Source organism: Polypterus senegalus, chromosome 3, assembly GCF_016835505.1.
Source record: "Polypterus senegalus isolate Bchr_013 chromosome 3, ASM1683550v1, whole genome shotgun sequence".
NCBI classification, from domain to species: Eukaryota; Metazoa; Chordata; class Cladistia; order Polypteriformes; family Polypteridae; genus Polypterus; species Polypterus senegalus.
In genome coordinates, this window is record NC_053156.1 from 153,755,795 (window position 1) to 153,782,508 (window position 26,714).

At 37.4% G+C, this 26,714-nt stretch overlaps 1 protein-coding gene across 2 annotated transcripts in view; it reads right to left on the reverse strand.

Annotated features, from left to right (window-relative positions):
• prkd3 (protein kinase D3) overlaps nt 1-26,714 on the reverse strand; it is a 358,336-nt gene that overhangs the window by 110,148 nt on the left and 221,474 nt on the right. For both annotated transcript variants that reach the window (XM_039748100.1, XM_039748101.1), the window contains exon 3: nt 13,174-13,312. In XM_039748100.1, the coding sequence (XP_039604034.1) occupies nt 13,174-13,312 (139 nt within the window). The remainder of the gene's footprint in view (nt 1-13,173; nt 13,313-26,714) is intronic.

Sequence of the window (26,714 nt, forward strand, 5' to 3'; positions counted from 1 at the left end):
GGGCTGTCACTTTATGAAAATGATCAGAAGCGAAGGGAAAGGACAGAAGGTCCTCAAAGTTCACAGTAGAAATGCCTAGGCAGTTGCCCCTGGGTACATGAAGTACTACCTATTCTTTTGGCTTCTTCTTACTCCTCGCAGTGTGTAATGTTAATTGCACTTGTATACAGTATATATACTCTCAAACAACAGGGTGGGAGACAATGAGCCCTTAGTGGTGAAATACACGCAATATTGCAAAGAATTGGGGTGTCTCCTTGGAAGTCAGACTGCGATATGTTGCCGCGCTCCACTTCACAAAGCAGAAACAGTAAAGAGCCAGTAGAGTGTAGGAGCTCACTTCCAAGTAATAGGTATAGCACAAGCCAGGAGTGATGGCATACCTTGGTATGTTGTAAATGATTGGTCAGCTCAGTAAAGGAGTAACCATTGACAGAACGTACATGAGGTGGACACTGCTGTGTATTTTATTGGTCCACTACTGGTGTACCACAGCCTCCCCCAATCAACACTCTAAACCCCCGTTCTACTAAAATGCTGACGTGTAAAAGTAATTACAAAAAGAAAAAAGGAGCAAGATGTCAACTAAACAGAGTACTGCCAGTAATTGGGTTCCACTTCAAGCACTGCAACATAATAAATAGCTCATGATATTATTTATCCATCCATCCATTATCCAACCTTCTATATGCTAACTACAGGGTCATGGGGGTCTGCTGGAGCCAATCCCAGCCAACACAGGGTGCAAGGCAGGAAACAAACCCCGGGCTGGGCGCCAGCCCACCACAGTGATATTATTTATTTTCACCTATTTCTTTTTGTACAGTCCTTAAAATGTTCCGTTCATTGCACATCCCACATAAATGCACATCCTGTAAATGTCAATGCTGTGTGTGATAAGTTTAAGTAAGTAAGCTTCAATACCCTCCAAAAGTCTGTGACAGTACAAGATTACAGATCAAAGCAATACAACGTTCAATTCTGATTTAAGTTGCCTTTCTTAAAGGATAGCTACAGGCTGAGATTATATTTCTACCTCAAATTCATATTACTCCTACTAAATTACCCGTTTGAACTCAAATTAATACAGTTTCCTAGAAAATAGTGTTTTCCCAATGACCATCAGCAAAGGCCAAGGTCAGTCACAAGAAAAAGCAAGAACTGATCTCCAGCACAAATGTTTTGCTCATGTGCAATTGTATGTAGCATGTTCAAGAGAATGGAACATCAATGAACTAATAAAATTAACACCTGGTTAAAAAAAAAACAAATACTGTATACAGAAAAGTACTTGGCTAGTTAGACAGTATTTCTTATTAACAGCACTATACCTGTTGTTCTTATCTTATGACGTTTTCCAGACATAGCCAGGTAATACAGCTAATAGATAAGAATAAGAATGAAAAAGTGACAAACAAAAATAGTAGATAAGACTGAATTGATATATGCACTTACATGACACATAAATACAGTACAAGTAATAAATAAAGTAGAATCATAAAGAGATTTGTTTATGTCTTTAATGATACTGTAAGTTCAATGCTATGGTCAGATGGCCAAAAAAAAATCTCCAGAGGCAATTTCAAAGACATGCCTCTTAGGCCTTGTTCACACGGGCGTTAAGTTTTTGGATAAACGAACTTGCTCTGAACGTCCTAGACGTTTATGTTGCATTTTGTGGTGGCGATCGATTGACTTCTACACCGGCGTTCGTTTGTCTCAGTCTAACGCCAGCCTGCCGCCCAAATTGTAGTTTGTGTGTTAACCTGTGGAGGCAGTGTCGGGAACTGGATATGAAAGCCCTTGTCGTTTTATTTGAGGTGCCTCTTTTCAATATGGACCATTTTGCTATGTTAGATATTAATCTTCTTGTTTTAAAATACTCGTAATACTGACGTAGGGAGAGAAAAACCCGCCGCCGCTACTGGGTTAATCCTCTGAATGCACAACGTCGGGTTAAAGCAGTGCTTCTCAATTATTTTCTGTCATTCCCCCCTAGGAAGAAGAAAACATCTTGCGCCCCCCGCGCGACTATAAATAGTATCATTTGTCTATAAAATTGTTATAAGTACACCTCTGCATAACACTGTATCCTTATTAACGTATAAGAGAATAAAAAAAGAAAGAAATATGGACCAATTTCCAACAAAGAATAGCTTTATTAAATGTAACGGAAAAGATTTAAAGTGCATTCTAAATTCAAAAAAAATTTAAAAGAAAAATAAAAAAGCATGTTCCCCGAGGTTAAACGCGACCGACCTTGACGGAGCCACGGGGGCGCGCCCCACTATTTGAGAAACACTGGGTTAAAGGAAGTTTTTTTGTGCTTTATGAAGAAATGCGAAAATTTCCGCGCAAGTTTTTTAATTACTGTCGGATGTCGGTTTCCACTTTTGATTGTCTGCTGCAGCTGGTGCAATGCCACATTGCACGATCAACCAATATGCGACTTGGTGTTAGCCCCAAAGAGAGACTACTTGTCACTTTGAGGTAAGGAAACAGTAGTCGAGTGTGCGCTTACACCGGTGTTATGCACTGAAATGCCCCCCCTACATAATCGTTATCAAATATTATATTAGAACATAAATTAATAGGTTCATGGTTTACAAATTACGAGACAATAAAATAAAATAAGCAATATGAAATATATATGTTGTATATGAAAACATAAAAATATTAATATTTTTCATATACAACATGTAAACTTATATATATCCGGTCCTCCGGCGTAAAATAAATGCGCAGAAAACGAACTAGAAGCGGTTTCCTTGCGTTCGTTGGGTTTTGAACGCCAAGAAAAGCTGCATGCAACGTTTTTGATGCCGTATAAACGCAGCGGACAAACGACGTCACCAAAGCCCGTGTGAACACTCTCATTGACTCCTACGTAGAAAACACTCGGCGCTTGATCCGCGCCACCGGACGCTACGAACGCAAAAAACGCTCGATTTTAACGCCCGTGTGAACAAGGCCTTAAGCTAACTTATAACTGTAAACTAGTATTAGATACAGTGGGATGCAAAAGTTTGGGCAACCTTGTTAATAGTCATTATTTTTCTGTATAAATCATTGATTGTTACGATAAAAAATGTCAGTTAAATATATCATATAGGAGACACACACAGTGATATTTGAGAAGTGAAATGAAGTTTATTGGATTTACAGAAAGTGTGCAATAATTGTTCAAACAAAATCAGGCAGGTGCATAAATTTGGGCACCACAAAAAGAAATGAAATCAATATTTAGTAGATCCGCCTTTTGCAGAAATTACAGCCTCTAAACGCTTCCTGTAGGTTCCAATGAGAGTCTGGATTGTGGTTGAAGGTATTTTGGACCATTCCTCTTTACAAAACATCTCTAGTTCATTCAGGTTTGATGGCTTCCGAGCATGGACAGCTCTCTTTAACTCACACCACAGATTTTCAATTATATTCAGGTCTGGGGACTGAGATGGCCATTCCAGAACGTTGTACTTGTTCCTCTGCATGAATGCCTTAGTGGATTTTGAGCAGTGTTTCGGTCGTTGTCTTGTTGAAAGATCCAGCCCGGCGCAGCTTCAGCTTTGTCACTGATTCCTGGACATTGGTCTCCAGAATCTGCTGATACTGAGTGGAATCCATGCGCCCTCAACTTTGACAAGATTCCCAGTCCCTGCACTGGCCACACAGCCCCACAGCATGATGGAACCACCACCATATTTTACTGTAGGTAGCAGGTGTTTTTCTTGGAATGCTGTGTTCTTTTTCCTCCATGCATAACGCCCTTGTTATGCCCAAATAACTCAATTTTAGTTTCATCAGTCCACAGCACCTTATTCCAAAATGAAGCTGGCTTGTCCAAATGTGCTTGAGCATACCTCAAGCGGCTCTGTTTGTGCTGTGGGCGGAGAAAAGGCTTCCTCTGCATCACTCTCGCATACAGCATCTCCTTGTGTAAAGTGCGCGAATGGTTGAACGATGCACAGTGACTCCATCTGCTGCAAGATGATGTTGTAGGTCTTTGGTGCTGGTCTGTGGGTTGACTCTGACTGTTCTCACCATTCGCCGCTTCTGTCTATCCAAATCTTTCTTGGTCTGCCACTCGAGCCTTAACTTGAACTGAGCCTGTGGTCTTCCATTTCCTCAATATGTTCTAACTGTGGAAACAGAGAGCTTAAATCTCTGGGACAGCTTTCTGTATCCTTCCCCTAAACCATGATGGTGAACAATCTTTGTCTTCAGGTCATTTAAGAGTTGTTTTGTGACCCCCATGTTGCTACTCTTCAGAGAAAATTAAAGGAGGAGGGAAACTTACAATTGACCCCCTTAAATACTCTTTCTCATTATAGGATTCACCTGTGTATGTAGGTCAGGGGTCACTGAGCTTACCAAGCCAATTTGAGTTCCAATAATTAGTTCTAAAAGTTTTGGAATCAATAAAATGACAACGGTGCCCAAATTTATGCACCTGCCTGATTTTGTTTGAACAATTATTGCACACTTTCTGTAAATCCAATAAACTTCATTTCACTTCTCAAATATCACTGTGTGTGTCTCCTATATGATATATTTAACTGACATTTTTTATCGTAACAACCAACGATTTATACAGAAAAATAATGACTATTAACAAGGTTGCCCAAACTTTTGCATCCCACTGTAAATCAGTGTTTGATAAATGCATGAGTATGTGCTCTGGTTACCTAATTACTGTATGTATTACCTTGCAATTTGTTTTTTTACAAATATAAAGTGCTGCAGTGTTTCTGCATATGAGATTGTCTTCATCTTCAATGTGAAAAAATTGTTACATAAAATTAAATTGTTTCATTAATTCATGAATAAATTTGATTCATACAATTCTACTTAATACTGTATATAAAATGTATTTCAACCTGACATGTTTAAAGAAAAGGGATTTAAAAACAAATAAATAATAAAAAACATCAAACTGTACTGCTCTATAAAATCAATGGACCAGTATTTAATTCCAAGATAATTCTCAGATTCCAACTTGCACATAATGTCTTCTACTAAGCAAATTTCTTTATTCATCTGCCAGCCTACAAACACAATCAGCTAGCCATTTATTCAATCTGTTACTTTGAACCTGGGGACTATTACAAGTTTTCCACATGAATCTGTGAAATAAGTGCACGTGTAAACAAAGTTGAAGTTGGGAATCCTGGGAAACTCAATTTGCCTGTTGCCAAGGTCAAGATCAGGAATAATTTCTAGGAATCAACCAGGTTTACTAATATGTGAAAAGTTACTACAACAACTGCTGTCTCTTCTCTGAACAATGAAGTGACTTGCATCGAAAAATAATGAAATACAGTTGCACAATCAACTGAAAGTACAAAAATGTTCAGATGCAAAATATAGACAAACTAGCAAAATACCGAGAAGTAGTGTGTTAAAGAAGTAATGAAAAAGAAAAGGAAACATTTTAATAATAACGTAACATGATTGACAACGTAATTGTGTTGTTGGCATATATATATATATATATATATATATATATATATATATATATACATATACACACACACACATATAAATATATTTATATATATATATATACACACATATACATACATATATACATATCTATACTAATAAAAGGCAAAGCCCTCACTCACTCACTCACTCACTAACTCACTGACTCACTGACTCATCACTAATTCTCCAAGTTCCCGTGTAGGTAGAAGGCTGAAATTTGGCAGGCTCATTCCTTACAGCTTCCTTACAAAAGGTTTCATTTCGAAATTCTACGCATAATGGTCATAACTGGAAGCTATTTTTCTCCATATACTGTAATGGAGTTGAGCTCGAAAGCCGTGGGGGGCGGAGTTTCATGTGACATCATCACGCCTCCCACGTAATCACGTGAACTGACTGTCAACGCAGTACGTAGAAAACCAGGAAGGGCTTCAAAAAGCGTCGAAGAAAACATGCCTTATATAATTGAGCAGGCAGCGAAACAATAAGAAGCGAGCGAGTGACATATACAACCATAATTATGAGTGCTTCTACTTCGGAAACAAAGCACGGTGTAAACCTAAAGTTTAAATTAAGTTCATAGACAGGCTGCTGCTGGCATTTGTCATGCCCACGGGTAATGCAGGATACAAGTTTAATGAGAGGATGCAGGATATAAACGAGAGTTTTGATCACTTTATACCTAAGTTAAAATTGCAGGTGAAGGGGCTGTGCTTATGCAAATTCTGAGAGACTATGTTTGTGGGGGATTGACAGTTAAGGCGGGTGGGGGAGTTACGTCATCATCTCCCCTCCCATTCACCTCATTTCGCTCTGAGCTTAGCTCCGTAGCTAACGCAGTGTTATGGAAGTGACTTTGTGACACTGCCACCAAATACTCACAGAATAATCCACAAGTTAATACACACGCTGTCTCTACAGTTTCTCCACACTAAATCCTCCAGGCACTACTTACAAAAGGTTACATTAACAATCGTGTTATGTTATTTTTAAAATGTTTCCTTTTTTTAGCACAAGCACAGCTGAGAAGCTTTGATGCATGTGCTCCATAATGCGTTAAAAAATCACGCATTTAATCACACTTTGCATTCCAAGCAAAGGGTAACTTCTGTCAATGCATGATTTCCTGGTACACCGATTACATTGATCAGCGCTTTCCGATTCATTTTACCCTCACACCCCCTTGGTTTGAGAAGAAGTATGAAAAAATATGAGGTTAACACAGAAAAACAGATCATCAATTGAAGCTTTATGAATAATGGATTCGCCATCAATAATTGTTTTGGTAAAGCCATACTCAGTGTAATCCTCCTTCCATTTTAGAATTTTTCCGCCACTAGCCATGATTAAATGAACGGTAAAAAAGTAAGAGCGAAGCGAGGGTGACTTATTCAGGCAGGCAGTCGACAGCTCAATAGCTCGAATTTGGATATAAGTAGGTTCTATTTAGTCGCCAGAAATATCTTTGTTAGGAATGGAAGTTGAATTTAGTCTTTAAATTTCTATGGTAAAGAAAAAGTCATGCAATGATGACTAAATTTAACTATATAAAGTCAAAACTTGTGTATATATAAAGTCATTCCCGAATATATAAAGTCAAAACTTGATTATATAAAGTCAGCGCTGGAATATATAAAATCAAAACTTGAATATATAAAGTCATTCCAAAATATATAAAGTCAAAACCTGAGTATATAAAGACGGCGTTGGAATATTTTGGAATATATAAAGTCAGCATCAGAATATATAAAGTCAGCGCTTGCCAATCCCAGCCCACACTGGGCACAAGGCAGGAACCAATCCTGGGCAGGGCACATGCATCATTTTCAAAACATTAACTGAACAGTGTTTTTTTAATTTATTTTTCTGAATACGTTTTTGTTAACTTAGTTCAGTTCAGAGTCGTTTCAATCAATAGATTTTGACTTTCACTTTATATATTCAGGAGTAAGTTTATATACTCCGATGTTGACTTTATATAATCAGGAATGACTTTTTAAATTCCGACGCTGACTTTATATATTCAGGTTTTGACTTTATATATTCCAGCGCTGACTTTATATATTCTGACGCTGACTTTATATATTGAAGTTTTGACTTTATATATTCGGGAATGACTTCATATATTTAAGTTTTGACTTTATATATTCCAGCGCTGACTTTATATATTGAAGTTTTGACTTTATATATTCGGGAATGACTTTATATATTCAAGTTTTGACTTTATATATTTTGACGCCGACTTTACATATTCACAAAATCAATCGATGTCCACGGCTGTATTTAATGTTAGCTAAGACCCAGCACTCTTCGCAGTTTCTCTCGCAGTTTCGCTGAGTTTGTGCCAAACACCACCCTGACCATCTCATCTTCCTCTGCATAAGCACAGTCCTTCACCCGTGAATATTTAGCGGCAGTGTTTCTATTGGATTACCGCTGACAGAAGGCCTTATATGGGCAGGCACTAAGTTACGCCTCCCACAGGCATCGAGCAGAAGTCTATTATAGTATATGGACGAAAAAATAGGTTCCAGTTATGACCATTACGTGTAGAATTTCGAAATGAAACCTGCCCAACTTTTGTAAGTAAGCTGTAAGGAATGAGCCTGCCAAATTTCAGCCTTCTACCTACACGGAAAGTTGGAGAATTAGTGATGAGTCAGTGAGTCAGTGAGTGAGTGAGTGAGTCAGTCAGTCAGTGAGGGCTTTGCCTTTTATTAGTATAGATCTATATAAAACATCATGGTGGAGCAGTGGTTAGCACCGTTTTGTCAAAATTTGAGATGTCCTGGGTTCAGGTCCCACAGGTCGCTGAGTGTGGGGAAGCCTACACATTCTTCTCTGTTCTCCTTCCACAATCCCAAACATATTCAGTTTAACTTAAATAACATTTCAAATTTGCACAATGTAAAAGTAAATGTGGGGAACTGAGTGAGTCCTGTGAGAGACAAGTTTATAATATAGAACTAGACCTCACCCTAATCTTATCTGATTAGATTTGTAGTCCTGTACTGTTACATGTCAATATATTTGTTTTTTTTTAACTGATTTGTGAATTTTTGACATAGAAAACTAGACACAACTAATGCATATCAGTGTGTGGACTTCTAAAATCTGCATTTGGAATGCAATTTGAAATTGCTTCTTTAACATTATTCCCAAACTAGCACAGACATAATCTGAAATCTTTTAACTGAAATCTTTTTATTTCCAACAGAGCTTGTTAACTTAAAGCTCATCTCCATCAAATCATCTTATTGGTGAATTATTAATGTTTTTCGCCAATAAATGTATGTTACTGACCCTTCCTTGAGCCACCACTAAGTTTTCCACAATTAAGAAATCTCAGAAAAGCTCCAGGGTACAAAAAGTCACACTGGTATTATGAGTGAAGAGGTTGACTCTTTTTCAGCTTGATATTAAAGGAGAAATATATCAAGGGAATAAATGTTCTCTTTTTAGTGGACTTGTTCAATTTTATCAACATGCCACTTAAACTGTATAATGCTACTATTTTCAGTTAGGACAATGCATATTATGGATAGACTTTCTACACTCAATGACTGACATAACAAGCATGTTGGGCTAATGGAAGACTCTGAATTACCTCAGAAACAGAGTATGAGGGTGGAGGTGGATCTTCACTGGACAGGAATTCCATCCTGGGTTCATTCTTACTGGTAACAAAGGTTGCAGGAATAAGCTACAGACCCCCCTGATGCTGTAATAGATGGTGTTTGGGTGACTGTCTGAAAATAATCAACCAATAACTACAAACACAATTCATTATTTAAAATGCTGACAATTTAACTGAATTTGCAACTAGTAATAATATTAATTATTTACATTCATATAGCGCTTTTCTCACTACTCAAAGCACTCTCCACGCAGGAAGGACCCAGGAAGCAAACCCCCAACCTCATTACTGCAAAGCAGCAGCACTACCACTGTTAAATGAAAACCTTGTAAATGCACGGTACTGAAAGCTGTTGATGTGGAACAATTTCTACATAACCAGTTTAATCCATGGCCGCACATTGTCCAAAGAGTCACTGTTACTTATAAAATTAAACTGCTGAATCATCCTTTAAACATACCTTTTTACTATGTAAGTAAATAAGAACGCAATGGGAAGGAAGACAACAACTTAAAATATTGCTGACTACAAGAAAGAAAAGTTGGTTGGTTGGTTTGACTTTGTGTTGAATGAGCAGTTGCTCATGGAGTCCTTAATGAAGCACATTGTGAGGGAGCGTCAGTTAAGGCACTATGGCCATGTGGTGCGTTCCCCAGCTCGTAAGATCCTCATTGTTGGGGACCCGAGTGGCTGGACCAGGCCAAGGGGTCACCCACATAACACCTGGCTGCGGCAGATAGAGAGTCATTTCCGCAGGGTGGGACTGGACCGCGTGTCTGCCTGGGGGGTTGCCAACCGGGATCCCGAGTTGTTTCGTTGTGTAGTGGGTGCAGCAACGCACTGTACCAGTGCAAGCTCCCCAACTTGACTTGACTTGAAGAAAGAGAAATTATCATTAAATTAAGAATGAAAAAAGCAAACTGTATGGTATGTTTTTTTCTTTTTCTTTTTACCTGGTGCCTAGTCCAGAATATCCCCAGCATTCTGCCTTTCTACAATTGAGAGCTGAACTTGCTTTTACCATTAATTGTAGGTTCTCCAAATCAAAAATACACTTCAGCATTGAAATGCATACTGTATGCTTGTTGATGGCTTCAAACATATAACAAAATTCCTGTACAGTATAGCTTTATATAAAGAAGATTACATTTCAATGAGTTCTAATTGCTTCCTCCTCTGTACAAAATTACAGTAGTTATGTATTAAGAATGAACTGTTAAATTAGCAGAGACATGAAGGCTCATTGCTGAAGTAGCATATTGCAGTGTCTAAAATGCCTTTTTAAAAAATCAATACATTCTATGCTGCATATGGTACGCGTAAATAAGCATTCTCACTAATTAAATAATGTTCTCCAGTAGTGCATGGACTGCAGAATAAACTGTGAGTTTCTTGTAAGCATGCATGCCTGTTCTAAAATGATGGCAAGTTGTTATGGTGTGTTCAAACAATATGTACTATCAGGTGCCCTCTGGTGGTGTAAGTACATCACTTAAAATTAAATTTAAAAAATAAAGACTCAGTTTTCCAAAGATTATCAAGTGAGGAATTGATGTTATATATGGAACTGAATATTAAATTGTGTGCATAATGATTTTCCATAAATATCACTACTATAGTTTATTTGGAAATACAGAATGCAATGCTTCCAGTTAAGGCATGGAAATGGTGTACAAGAAACAGCTCATCGGTCCCAGTATAAGTGACTCTAGATTTACACTTAACTCCTTTAAAATGTTAATATAAAGGTCTCTTGAACAATTACCACATATCTGCGGAAGACTTAAATGCAAGCTTATAAATGATACTGTGTGAGCTGCAAGTTGTCTCTAGAGTTACATGGATCATAATACACAGCTGGGACTATTCATTCCCTTACATTCAGCAGAACACATGCAAACCCGATCCAGTTCAAGAGCAACAGCCTATCCTATCGGCACAAGGCACAAGGGCAGGAAGCCTCAGGCCTTCCTCCTGCACAACACAGGAACTAACCCCAGCCAGTGTGGGTGTAAGTCTATGACATGCTCACACTCAGCTAATTTAGAATCCATGGGATAAAATCTCTTCAAGAATTATTGCTTAAAACTTTACCCAGAATACCAGAAGAGAAAGGAATAAAGAAATTAAAAGATACACTAAACTTTGTTATACAGACTGAGAGTCCCAAACAATAACAGAAGGAATCTTATAGAACAGCACCAAGTCAGAGCGAGAGTCTTTGTTAATTTCTGCACAATCTAGTAAATGAGTAGGAATGTGTTATCTGAAGACGGGCTTCTGGCATTAACTTTTATATCTTTAAATGTTAAAATACACATTTTTATTAAATTTGTGTTCATGTATGCCTAACAAGACTTTTCAATGTCTTGTTTTTCTGGCTGGTTACAGACAGACAGCTATATTATCTTTACGCATTCACAGGTTCTCCCTTCCCTGCTAGAACTTTACATCTGCATCAGCTTCTGAAAACTTGTCATCTCTTCAAGATTAGTCTCAGCCATGCCCTTCGAGTATAAAGAGCCTGTCTTTAAATCATATTCTATAGGATTCAAAATGAAAATTGTATTACATTCATTTAATGTGCCTACACATGTATATGTAACTATTTATGCATGTAAGGTAGTTGAGCTAACAGACCACTGCAGCAGATTAATTCTTCATTATTCTCATGTCTTGCTCAAGTCAAACAAGAATGTCCAAAACAATGCACTTTTATACTGACAGTCATCACCAAGGTTCTGATTTGAAGTCAGGCAAAGCTGTCACATGCTTATACTACTAAAGATCAATGCATTAAATAGGACAGTAACATAGCAGTGATAAAAACTAGCAAAAAAGCATGGGTTTGAAAATGAAACTGCGGCAAAACCAAGCCACCAATTTCACCATGTTTATTGTAAATTGCTCTTCCGCATACAGTATAATATATGACACATTTAACTTCAATGGCACAGAGAATTTACATAAATAGAAGAAAACAAAACAAAACAGAAAGAGTCATGTGTAAAAGCAGTACAATAATAAAAAAGAAAATATTTCAAATGGGAAAGCATACAACACTACAAATTCTCCACCAGCTATTCAGACTTGGCATCTTAATAATGTACATTTTGTTGCGCAACAGCATTACTGACACATTATGAGAGATTAGGCACAAATAATTAAAGCAATGACTGCAAGAGTCATGGCAGCAGACAAAATGTATAAATCTTTATGCAGTCAAGTTTTCTGCCAAGACATTTGCACAAAACAAGTGCAGAATCTACGACTGTGTCAACTTACGGAAGTGGCCAACTAAATGCTTCATGCGGTTGCTAGATTTACAGAGCTGTTTGGTGAAGGAGAAAAAATAACAAATTTGCTTCTGTTTGAGAGCTAAACACCTGTTTTCAAAAGGAAAACCACAGCTAGAGGTTTGAGGTAACGAGAAACCTCCAAATTTTACAGGGGTGGCACACACTATTTAGTTCTTGTATTAATACATAAGGAACATCACACTACAAGCGTGATGAGATGATAATAAATAGTGAGAAACCAAAATGATTTTCAATATTATAAGAAGAAAACAAACTAGATCTAGTACCTATTCACAAGGAAATTACTGTAGGCAATATCAGTTATTAACATACATTCAATTTAATTAGAATTTTCAACAGCAACACAAGATCCTGCCTTCAATTTTGAGAATTTAATGCTGCTTTCTCCACAGAAACAGTGTTACCATATTTGTGCAGAACAGGACAGATATTGTATGGCAATTTCAGGTACATAAATTGTGTAAGCCACTGCACTTTTAGTGTTTTATTAAACTCCTTTTAGGTGATAAACAAGAATGATTACAGTAACAAAGATAAAAACGTCAAAGTTGATGAATACTGTAGCTATGATAGTTGACTCGGCATATATACAGAAAACAGCTTCCAAACAGATTCCTGGCTTCAAATCTTTATCCAATGTTATACTACGGACAGAAGGAATTTGCTTCAGAAAAATATTACAGAAATAATGAACTGCATAGCACTGTGACCTAAAAAGCATTCACTGTTACCTACCAGAGAGAACAACTTCAATCAGGTCCCCCTCATGAATATCTTCTGCTGCAGTTAGCCTCTGCAGTATGTTTTCAGAGTTCAGGTCATGACGAAAGAGTAAGATTTTGTCGTACATGCCAAAGAAACCACACTCCGGGAACTAAAATAAAAACAGATGGAAAATTAGCGCATGCCCCATTTTAATAATCTCATAAACAGCATTTCTTTCTGATGACTAACAAACTTTTGTTCTGCATAATACTTCATCCACACTCCACTGAACCGCTTTTCTCTTTTGTAATTTAATGCATTAGTTTAAAAATCTCATGTATTCTGTCACTTGCCCATATATGAAAATGTAACAGCAGAACAGTTTCCTCAAGTCTCTACTTTCTAAAAAGATATGGGGCAATTAAAATATGCAAGGGTATTATTTTTCTTGGTTCTAATTATATTAAAATTACATTCAGTCACATTAAGGATTAAGACACTGTTATAATACATTTTGCTATAATATTAAGGTTAATGTCACTGTCTCTGTGCCTTTTAATATCATATCTCTATATTTTTGGTTACTTAAAATGCCACAATTTAAAAGAACTTATTCCAACAAGGGAGCTTTTGCTTCTAAAGGAAACAGACACCTACAGAATATATGTTGCGTGACCATACACAACTGCAGATTTAAAATGATAGAATCGGTATAACAAAGAAATATAGTAAGATGAGATATTTTATATCTGATAGGCCTTTTTTATTCTGTTCATCGTTGATCTTATAGAACACTAACTTTAAGCAAATCAAATCTATTTATTTTCTTATGAATCTTAAACAGTTAAACAAAGATTATATGAAAAATCTATCTATGCTTGATCACTGCATGATTACCATCTTCTTCTAGCATCCCTGGAAAAATTAATAACTAAACACTAATGAAATCAGTTAGTGGGTTTTAGGAAGGAGCACTGAGTAAATAAATGAAATAGAAAAATCACACACACCAGCACATTAAATCAGAAAATGCCCTTAAATACAGTAAAAGCTTCTGACTTCACCCTAGTTTTCAAGGGCGGCTTGTATCCTTGTCTATTTGTCATCACAGATTATTTCTTCCATAAGAACATTCACATCCCTTAATGGAAAAGACATTTTGATAATCTCTAAAAATCATCATGATGCAGTCACGTGTCTTGTAAGAAAGATTACATACACATAATGTTCATAATTATATCACTAATTTGGAGACATCCTGGTTCATTCCTTAAGTGAGTTAAGCAGTGTCACACAAATATTCACAGAGATAAGGAAGAGAGACTATCATCAAGAAGTTTCTTTACCTAACTGATTCAGTAAGGTTTCTCCAAATTGTAAAAGGTTGTACACACTCTCATAATCATATTTTAGATTTAATTATCACCCAAGAAGTTAACATTAAGAATGTGAGTATCCTTCCTGATTTGGATTCATGCTGAACTGGTAACATCACACACCTCCTGGAATGTTTTAGCTATACATTTGTGCTACAAACCTCCCATTCCACCTCATGGATTGACACCTATAGAGTGAACTAAAGTATCCATCTCGTTCAGTTTGAGAAACTGTACGTATGTTTTGTGAATTGGTGCATTATTCTGTTAAAAATGCCCACTTGAAAAAGAGTAGACTGTGACTATAAATAAATTATAGACAGTTGTGGCAAGTGCCCTCTTCTACGCGGTGGTGTGCTGGGGAGGCAGCATAAAGATGAAAGACACCTCACGCCTGGACAAACTTGTTAAGAAGGCAGGCTCTATTAAAGTTATTAAAGGAGTAAAGTTGGACAGTTTAACATCTGTGACAGAGCGACGGGCGCTAAGCAAACTCCTGTCAATCATGGAGAATCCACTGCATCCACTGAACAGTGTCATCTCCAGGCAGAGGAATAGCTTCAGTGACAGACTGCTGTCACTGTCTTGCTCCACTGACAGACTGAGGAGATCGTTCCTCCCCCACACTATGCGACTCTTCAATTCCACCCGGGGGAGTAAATTCTAACATTATTCAAAGTTATTGTCTGTTTTTTTTTTTTTTCATTTTTATTACTATTTAATTTAATATTGTTTCTTTGTATCAGTATACTGCTGCTGGATTATGTGAATTTCCCCTTGGGATTAATAAATTATCTATCTATCTATCTATCTATCTATCTATCTATCTATCTTCAAGGGATGTATGAAGTCAATAACAATACTTACATACGTCGTGTCATGCACATTAAACTCAGTTAGCGTTAAGATGGCAAAACGTGTACCAAAATAAGTTCTTCACATCACTTCACTATCAAAAAACTATCATTGCAGCAATGTGAAACAGGTTCATGGATTCATGATGTTTACACCAGTCTTCTTCCCTGTAATCAGCAAGTTGCATCAGAAATTGGATATTTTTCAGATCAATCATCCAAATATAGTGCTCACAATCCCACTGCAACCTCATCTACCACTTCTCACTTGACCGTTGAACCCAGGATACAACAACAACAACAACAACATGTATTTATACTCCTCTGATACTATAACCATTACACTTCAGGTCACATAATGCTTTGCATGACCTTTCTGTTTAAATTAATCTGGTTTCTCCCCTTGATCTCTGTCATTAGCAATGTGTTTCCACCCACTGCGCTGCCACTCACTGGAGGTTCTTTTATCCATTGCACCATTGTTTACAAACTCTGGACACTCTAGTGAGTGAAAACTCCTAGAAGAGTCACTATTTTTGAGATGCTGGAACCTCCACATCTGACGCTAACAGTCAAACAACAGTCAAAGTCACTTAAGTCATATGTCTTGTACCTATTAATGCTAAGCTGAACAACAACTAAATGTTATGACCATATCTCCATACTATACAGGTATATACTGTATAATGAACTGCAGCCACATGATTGGCTATTTGGAGGATTAAGCAGTTTGCATTAATGCAAAGGAGAGAGAGAGAGGTTAGGAACATGCGCTGATACAGCACATTGCCACACCAACCACATGACAAACCAACTCAGGATCCAGATTAGGACCCGAGTGCAGCTATGCAACGGATGACACTTCAGCACCACACTAGTTCAGATGGAGTGGAACCAGTGTGAGGTTTTTTTATGGTGGCTGGAGTGCCAATTCTGCCACCAGCCCCCAAGTTTTTCCCTGCAGGTTGGAAGGCCTACATGAATGGCTGGATGCAGATTAACAACATACCCAGAACAAGGTGCAGAGGTATCCCTTAAAAGTGTAAATATGTATGTGTGTATGTACATATACTGTACATATACAGTTCTATACATATACAGTATACACAGACACATTCACACACTGTATAGCAAATAACCAAGAGAGTCCACTGGGAACTGGAAGGATCCTGAGGGAAACAGTCTCTGCGAGCAGTGTTTCCAGGTTAACTTGGTTAAGCTACAAGAGAGTTTGCTCTCAGTTCAAGTTGTATGGCAAGTAGGAAAACCAATATTTAGGAACCAAGAGCCTGCTTCAGTCCTCCTGGAAGACTTCAGTGATGTTTATGCTGTAATGTTTGAGCAGAGGAGACATAAGTGGTCTGATTTTCATTAATGGATAACAGGTCCAAACCCTGGGAATGTGGAAACCAGTGAACCAAAGTTCACTGTTATGTTTTCAACTACTACTACAATTTATACTGTAACATACATGACAAATGAAAAAGAACTGAATGAGAAGCTGCAGATAATTTCTGATAATAATGAATTTTGCATAAGTAGATACTCTTTTTACTCCTAGTAATCTATTGTATTTAAAAAAAAACTGACATTGAATACATGGGTGTAGCAATGGATTATAAAATATTTTTTCATAAGGTTTTCTTTTGTGTTTTGTTCTTTTTTATCAATACAGATTTACAACATAGCATTCTTGTAAGGACTGAAGCCACAGTAAAAATCAAATCATCTGAAAAGCACACAGTTCACAAAAACCTTAACCCACAAAAATGCTGATCAAATGAACAGCTTGGTCAGAAAAGACCATACTTGTTTCCACAGTTTCAAACCTGAGCCAAATTTTGTATCCACTCACCAAAAATAGATAAGACAATAATGTGCATCTAACAGTATAAAGCAGTGAAAACAAAAAAACCTCTGGGGGCTTAGAAGGCCCTTGTGTAACTTCTAAAACATCTCAAAAGAACATAACTCAGTGTTTTTACTATATGACCATCATTATTCTTTGAAAACAAATCAGTTTCGAAAAAAAAGGAAAAAAAAAAATTAAAGAGGTATTCTTATTAACAATGTATTCAAAAATGCATTTAAATATTTTCAAGACCGGCTTCAACAAAATAATTGGATTGGTGGATATTGTAATCGATATGCATTTCACATGCCACCATTGACACTCTGTACCTTTAATGGTACTTTCATAAACAGTATTGTAAAAGCCCAGTTTAACAAGATTGTTTAGGATAGTGTTGCACTGTCAGCATTGCATGTGGCTAGCCATAGCACAGACATTCAAGAAGTACCTGACACAGATTCAGACACTGTAAGTCTTCTGCAAGCCACCATGGCTTTTAACATTTGTGCATGGGAATAGATACTGAATTCTCAGAACGCAACACTAGGAGATAATTATCCCAAACAGACATTTAGAACCTCTGAGCTACTTTATCTATCATTTTACCTTATATAGCTAATGTGATGAATTACAGTAGGATAAAGACAAGGAAATACACTTTACCAAATGATAAAATAGAATATATTCTAAGTATATGATTTTAATCTGTGAATGATTTTGTTATACCTACCCGCTTTGTGGATATGGGTTGTGACAGTTAACACATAACCAACATACATTATTCTTTATCAAGTGTGTTACCAACATAGATACAATTAAAATTGTGTGTTTTTCTGTCTATCAGCGTGTTTGACATTGCATTAGGTAAAATTCACCTGATTGATTTTGGTTTACCTCCTTAAAGAATATGAATTAATGAGAGTACCTTGCATAATGCTAAAAATTAATAGCTGAGCAATTAATACATATAGCAATAGAAAATAGAATAGCAATAAAACATTACCTCAAGTTAAAATCCACCAAAATGGTGGTTTCAAAGGGATGCAAGCATTCATTCAGAAATTCCCATAACACCATCTGATATTACCTATCAATTTCTCCTTAAGGCCATTTATATCTTGTATGCTGGTGGTTGGCAGCAGACATCTGTTTATTTCTGTACTTTGTATGCAACTAAAAATGTAGTTTACTGGAAAGCATTGCACTACCATTTTTTTTTTGATACAAAATTTATATTTAACGATTTATCTATATTTCAACTGTTTAAAATATGTAAATGTTATATTGGTGCCCGAGGGCAAAGGCAAGAGATTGACATGTCTACAAATAAAAAACCTGCATAGGCCATGTTTTAGCCCAATAACCAAATGTTAAAATAACTTCATATTTGTAATTCAATTTTAAATAGTATATAAAAAAGCACGTGTCCTGTGCAAAGAATGGAACCACATAGATACTACACACTTATATTCACTAGTGAAAAATATTTATCATCATAAGCTTTGAAAAATGACAATTTTCTCCTTATAAGACTTTGCAATTTATGCTACATGAAACTAATAACTTAATGGTGTTAGAAAAAGGTGCCAAGGAGCGTTTACAACTGTACTGGTGTCGAAGTAATAGGAGTGTGCAAAAGAGGCACATGTAAAACTAGTAACAGACCTGAGCATTTGCTGTTTTTGAAAATTGATAAAAAAAAGGGTTTCATTGATTTATTAATCAACTCTACAGTATTACATAAGTTAAAATTATTGTGACATTAAAAACAAGGACATCAGTGTTGCCCGGTTTCCATGAAGATTAGACATAAAATAATGAAAAATAGTATCGAATGAAAGGTGTTCGTCTGGATTGTGAATATAAGTAGCCTTTTAGTTTTCTTGTTTTTCATTTTATTTTTTTATTATAAAGCTCTTATGAGCATGTTGCAAAGCTGTACACAGTAAAAGTACATTTCATACACTCAAAAGGTAACAGATGATCAGAAATCACATATTTTCATGGAAACGTGAAACACCTATTGTATTAAATTTCAGATATGATAACATGACACTGTTTATTTCAAGTTTCTTACATTTTATCAATTGCCTGTTATTTCAAGACCTGGTTGAGCACAAAACTAGGACTTCTTTATTTTGAAAGCCGAGTGTAATTTACCAGGTTTAGCACTTTTCTATGTGCCAAAGCCACTGTTTAACTGTATCCAATATGCTTATGGGGTTTATTGGAGTTCTACAGTATACTGGCAAGGTGAAATGAATCAGTTGTTGGTGCACCCTTCATCTACACTGTAGGTTTTATGATCTTATTGGAATCACCTAATCCAGTATAGGGTCATGTGTGTCGGAACATTATCTATAAATAGTGTATTTTGTTTGTGTGACCAACCTGCACATAAAAGGGCTCAAGATAAGTAGTATCGCCCTGGGAAGAGAGGGGGCGCTGCCACTCACAACCTCATCTTTCCGTTTGCAGCTCTGAAGTACCACAGCCAGTCGACACCTGATCACGTCCCTGCAGACTTCACAAGCCATATTGTTGCTGGGCTTGGAGACACGCGCACACACACACACATATATATATATACATATACACTGTATATATATATATATATATATATATATATATATATATATATATCCATCCCTCGATCGCGGGGGTTGCATTCCAGAACCCCCCGCGATAGATGAAAATCCGTGAAGTAGAAACCATATGTTTGAGTAGTTATTTTTATATATTTTAAGCCCTTATAAACTCTCCCACACTTTTAACATTATTAGAACCCTCTAGACATGAAATAACACCCTTTAGTCAAAAGTTTAAACTGTGCTCCCTGACAAGACAGAGATGACAGTTCTTTCTCACAATTAAAAGAATGCAAATAGATCTTCTCTTCAGGAGCAGAGAATTTCAGAGAGAGAGAGAGAGAGAGCGCTCGCAAAGAAAAGCAAACAATCAAAATATCAATACATGTGCTTTTAAGTTTGCCGCGGCATTTTTTAGAGGAGTGTCAGTATCTTCTAAGCAAACAGCCCCTCTGCTCACATCTCCTCCGTCAGGCGCAGAGAACATCAGAGAGAGAGAGCGAGATTAAAGCAAACCATCAAAAAATCAATGTGTGCTTTTGGAAGCACCACGATAAAGTGGCATTTCTTAGAGGTGCGTCCGTATCCACTAGGCAAACAGCTTCTGTGCAAACAGCACCTCTGCTCACAGCCCCTCCGTCAGGCGCAGAGAATGTCAGAGAGGGTGAGAGAGAGGCAGAGACAAGCAAACAATCAAGCAGTCAAAAGAATAATCAAGCATATCTTATAGCATTGAGGAGTTTTAGTTAATATGTAATACATGCTCTGATTGGGCAGCTTCTAAGCTATCTGCCAATAGCGTCTCTTGTATAAAATCAACTGGGCAAACAAACTGAGGAAGCATGTACCATAAATTAAAAGATCCATTGTCCGCAGAAATCTGTGAACCAGCGAAAAATCCGTGATATATATTTAGATATGCTTACATTTAAAATCCGCGATAGAGTGAAGCAGCGAAAGTCGAAGCGCGATATAGCAAGGGATTGCTGTATATATATACTGTGGTCCCCGGCTGGGGCTGGAGCCCGGCCGGGACGCCCAGGAGGACCGGAGGAGGGCTTGCGCCTCCTCCAGACCGAGAGGGAACGTCCGCCTGGTTATGTTGGGGGCCGCGGGTGAAGGGCTTGGAAGCCCAGCCCTGTAGGGACCCGTGGCCACCGCCAGGCGGTGCCCCAGTGCCTGAATATCCCGGGAGCCCAGCACTTCCGCCACACCAGGAAGTGCTGGGGGGAGGACGATGGTGGACACCCGGACAGGTTCCGGGTGCGCAGCCGGCACTTCCGCCACACTGGGGCGTGGCTTCGGAGAAAAGCCGGGAAGCAGCTGGAGCCCATCCGGGTTCCCATTTAAGGGGCCGCCTCTTTCCAGTCATTGGCGGATGTCGGGTGGAAGAGGACGGAGCTAGAGTGAGGACTGGAGGCGGCCAGGAGAGAGAGGCACAGAGACTGTGAGGCCTGGACATTGGGGGAATCGGTGCTGGAGGCACTGGGGTTTGTGCATTGTAAATATTTGCAAAATAAACGTGTGTTGGGTGCAAAAGAGATGTCCGTCTGTCTGTGTCCGGGCCAGCGCCCACAATACATATATATATATATATATATACATATATATATATATATATATATACCCCCAAACCAACAGGGGTCAGGGTTTTTTAATTTGGCCCTCAAGTGAGCAAGAGAAGGCTAAGATGGGATCTTCTCTTGATCATTTAAAGCAAAAGAGCTTATTGTTACCGGGGAATGCCGATTTCTTCTTTGTTATCTTTTGTTGTTTTGTTGGAGATATCTAAATTGGATTACTTGGTCGGTACCCCCAATTTTGAACCTGTGTTTGACAAGTCTGTTTACATTTTGATAATACACGGCACAAAGTCATTTTACCTCTAGTCATTTTTACCACCTGATAATACATCAATTTATCTTTATTCAAAGGATTGGTTATAGTGCCAGCTAGAAATAAAACATATACTCAACACACAATGCTTAAAGGACATTCATCCAGCTTAAACAAACTGACTATTTCATTCCAAATGCCATATTGGAAACATCCTCAAATGGATGACCTAACAGACTTCGTTTCCAAGGCATAAAGATATGATGATCACATAGATTTTTCAATGTCAACTCTCGTAAAGGACCTACAGCCTAACTACTGCGTCATTAATTCCTTCTTGAACCTGTTTCAAACACTAAAAATGACAACAGTGATCTGTAATGAAATTAATGGGTCTTCCCATGTTTTAATGTGTTATGCCTGAGGTATAATGCAATGTATGTGCTGTGCATCAGATTTTAAAAAATAAAGTCACAGCTACTTTTGAATGGGTATACAGTATATCTAATCAGGTGATAAAACAATTTGTTTAGTTTGATTTAGCTTTCTATATGGGTGGAAAAATTAACACAAAAAATATCTTTTTGGATGGAGAATTGTGTCCCCAGTAAACAAACACTGAAAGAAAGAAAGGAAGGAAGAAAAATGCTTTGCACAGATTTACTCAAAGCCTGCCAAAAACCCATGTGGTTTCAGAAAATGGAGATATATTTCACCATTTTTGGTGCACATGGGTTTAGACACATTTAGAAAAAGCCACAGGAATCCAATCTGCCACAGTGCCACGCCAACACCCCCCACTCCCACCCAAAAGGGTTATTTCATATAGGTCGAGTCTGATACAGAAAATGTAAAGAAGGGGCCTGTTTACTGTTCAGGGCTTACTTTTCTGCCATATTAAATACATTGTTATATTTTTTGGTTGGGTGATATTTAGTCACTTTCTAGGCAATAATTCTTCTAGGTCTTATTTATGAGAAAAATAAAGAAAACAATCCTTGCTCTCTCAATAGCATTTCCAGACCAAGTAAAAGTCTAATATTGTATCAGAGAATCACTCCAACGGGTATATTTCTTGCTGTTAGAGACAAAAATGCTGGCAAATACAGACAACAGTATAATGAACATTAAATTGAAAGCCAAAAAAAAAATAATTCTGCAAAAAGTACACAAGGATAATTAGAGTTAGAAAGTACTTATTTCTACGGTAGACTGGTGACCTGCCTGGGGTTTGTTTCCTGCCTTGTGCCCTATGTTGGCTGGGACTGGCTCCAGCAGACCCCCGTGACCCTGTAGTTGGGATATAGTGGGTTGGATAATGGATGGATGGAGTGCTCTACTTACACTTGATTTATTTCATATTTGCTCTGTTTTCAAACTTGCCTTATAGTAGGAACAAATTAAATATTTTTTTTTGCGAAAACAAAAGCTATAGTTGGTGTTCTATACACTTTTCACCCTCCACCGAAAGGATGTAAACCTCATTCAAGCACAACAATGCCAATATCTTAATGTCAGCCAATCAAATTGTAAAATGAAAGACTGAAATGGCCAGCTATTTCATAAGAAAAAGCAGAGAGTGAACTTACAAACTACATTCACAATTACATGTGTTGCCATCAACGGATTCAGGTTTCAGAGGATAATAAGCAAAAGTTCAAACACTCCTTCATTCCAACTGCAATTAACCTTCGAAACATGTTTTACTTTAATAAACATCCACATATTTAACTTGTGCTAATGCTGGTTTAATTTGTATACGTAATATCTATGATTTGATATTACAAGTTGTGACAGATAGGGGGCGCTATTGCTCCCTTGAACCCTTGTCCAAGATGTCAGACACCAAGTAAAAGTCCAAATATTGACTTTATTAATAACGCACAGTGCACAAAGCACCCTCCTCTCCACAATACTCATAAACCACAATACAAATCTCACTAATAAACAATCCTCCACTCCCAGACGCGTTGCCACCCTTCCACCCAGCTCAGCTCATCATCTGGGAGTTCCCAGAGTCCTTTTATAGTCCCTGACCCGGAAGTGTTTCCCATCCTTCAGCCTGTGATTCCTTATCACTTCCAAGTCAGATAAAAAGTCCTTTTCTTCACCCCGGAAGTAATTCATCTCTCCTGTCGCTGTGACTAAGACGTACTTCCGGGTTATAGGGCACAAACAACTCTCTGGGCCTCCCTGCAGCGTCCTCTGTTGGCCCCTGTGGTATCCAGCAGGACTGTAGAGGAAAACACCATTGTCCATGATTCTCTGCTGGTATCCGGGGCACCTCCATGCTGCAGGGAGAGCTCCATCTGGCGGCCTGGGGGTATTGGCCGGGATGAAAAGCATTGGCCGGCCATGGACCACAAAGTATTATGTTCACTTCTGTATTGTATTTATTCGTACAAAGTTATGTTTGATGGCTGAGATCTTCTTTACTGTGATTTTAATGTGACCCCTATTCAAATAATAAAATTGAATTGAACTAATTTGATGACTGCTTTGATAAAAAACTCTAAGAAATATGAAGGAAAAAAAATACAATTTATTTTTTAAATGATGTACACACAAAAGTAACATCATCGCCTATCTTACAATGTCTGACATGACTACTGCATTTAAGATTCAGCAGTTCAGCAGAAGCATAATGTAGTTTTCCCAAAACTGAGGTGAACTGTTTTGCTCCATGCACAATATTCCTGTGCTGACTCTCATTCTTTTGCTTGCAGGTAATGTTATTTGGCATAAATATTGCACATGTTTGTATTTTGCTGAAATGCAGAGTGGAGTGTAGATGCTATAAAAATATAGTATTGCATTGCATCTACAGTATATACAGTATATACAGTATATTGCATATTTCTCAGATAATTACTGTAACCAAAGGTTGTCCTCTTGCCAAACACCTAACCCAGCTGCTATGAAGTGATGCCATTCCATTTCACAGCTGAAATACTGTTTCTAATCTTCTTATTTATTTATTTATTTATACATGTATGTATGTATTTTTTCTTTTGCAGTTACACACTGACATAGCCCAGTTCAAGTTGCTCAATTTACCATTCATGTCTAAAAAGCTGCAAAACAGATGATTCAGAATGCAGCAAAAACCCTATTCAAGGTATTCAAGAACAAAATTGAATCTATTTTAACCAATGATAAAGAAAAATACAAATCTGCAAGAAAAATGATAAAATGTATATTTTCTATACAAGAGAATTTAGAATTGCCGTAATGGCATAGGTAGTGTCTAAAGGACTTTGGTATTTTAAGAAGTAGGTGTGTAAGTATAAACAATCATGTGGCGAGGTGTTATGTCCTGTTATTAACCTTTAATTAAAATCAGTAGTGATGCAAGGATGGTCATGTGGTGAGGAGGTTAGCATTACTAGCCTTTTTGCTGTGTGGTGTATGCAGGGATTCTTCAAGTTTATTGGGGTTTTCACCATTTTCCTTTCATATCCCAAAAATATGTTAGACCCCTTGTGCCAGAATGACAGATTATTGCTGCTGTGTGTATGTGTACGCCCATTCAACTTCTGATTAACACCAGAAGTTGCAGATTCCAGCTCCATTTTCAAATTAATTCTGAATTTGGGTTGATCGGGTTTAGTATATGAACGGATTGACAGACAGATAGGATGAATGAATGAGTAGGGGTATTGGTTCAAGTGTGCTAGAATCTTGTCCTGGCCTTCCCTGATTTTTCAAGGATAAATTTTGGACCTACATAACATTGTAAAAGGAAAAGTTGGAAGAGAAAACAGATGGCTTAGAGAGCTAATGGACTTAAAGAACATTTTTTGAAAATTATACCTCAGACTAAAAAGTCTTCATTTATAACTGGATAGTATTTTTTTCCTTGAGATTCAATTTCTTTAGCAAGCTATTTAAACTAAAAATCCAAGTCCATACATTTCCCTAATCTGCTGCTCAAAGACAAAAGAGATGAAAGAGAATGAACCAAACACCAAGGCAGAATGAAGATTGACTCTCAGTATCATTAATAATTAATTAGACTCCCACTTTTAAAAACTGAACACTGAGAATACAATGAAACAGTTTAAACAATACCCTCCCTCCCTTCAAACCTTCTGAATAGCACTCTCCAAAACAGTGATAACGTTTTAGATTGCAAAAGCATTTCATGTCCATTATTATTACTTCTTTCTTACTTATTTTTACTTAGAAACAAGAAAACTGGATTACATAGTTTTAGTGATCTGCCCATTAATAATTTTTCATCTATGTGACAGTTTGGCTATGTAATCAAATAAGAATTTAGTGGGATATATACATGTATGGGAGACAACATACACACCGTAAAAGGTAACAACTTTTTTTTTTTTTTTAAGATATATACATTCTGGTTTGCAAGACAATACGACAAACATCCTTCAAATGAGGAAAAAAAGTACTTTTTCAGGAAGTGACTAGTGTTGAAAAAAGTGAGTCATTTCCTTCTACTGAGAGACACTGGAGGCTTCCCTCAAATCGTATATGCCACTGAAAGTAAACGCTGACCCTCACATGCTCATATCAAATAGGCAGGAAGCAAAACAGCTGTCCAAGCAACCCTCATTCAAGCAAGTCTCTTGACAGCAAAACACATCACCTCCAGACCTATAAATGAAATACTGCGCATCCATGTGATGTCAAACATGAAATGGTATTCTGGTGAAAAGATGGACGTTCAAGGGAATAATAAGTAGCAACCAGTTACAACAGAATTATAATATTTAATAATTCTGCTTGGGATACAATTTAAAAGGTTTCAAAATAGAAACCATTTAAAAAAGTCAGTCCCAATAAAATATATGTTGACACAAATGAATTTATATTTAGAAAACAGCTTATTTTGTTTTTCTGGAAATTCACAAGGTTAGATAAGTAAAAATAAAATTTCTATCTGAAATTTCTATTTCTATTTGAACAGCAATGTCAAAGCTATGTCTGACACACATGAGTGGGGGCTCTGATATTGGCTGCACTTCCACTCTTGAGCACGTGAGGGCGCTGTTGGTAACATCTTCTCCTCTTTTGGCTCCAGAATGGATTCAAAGGTGGT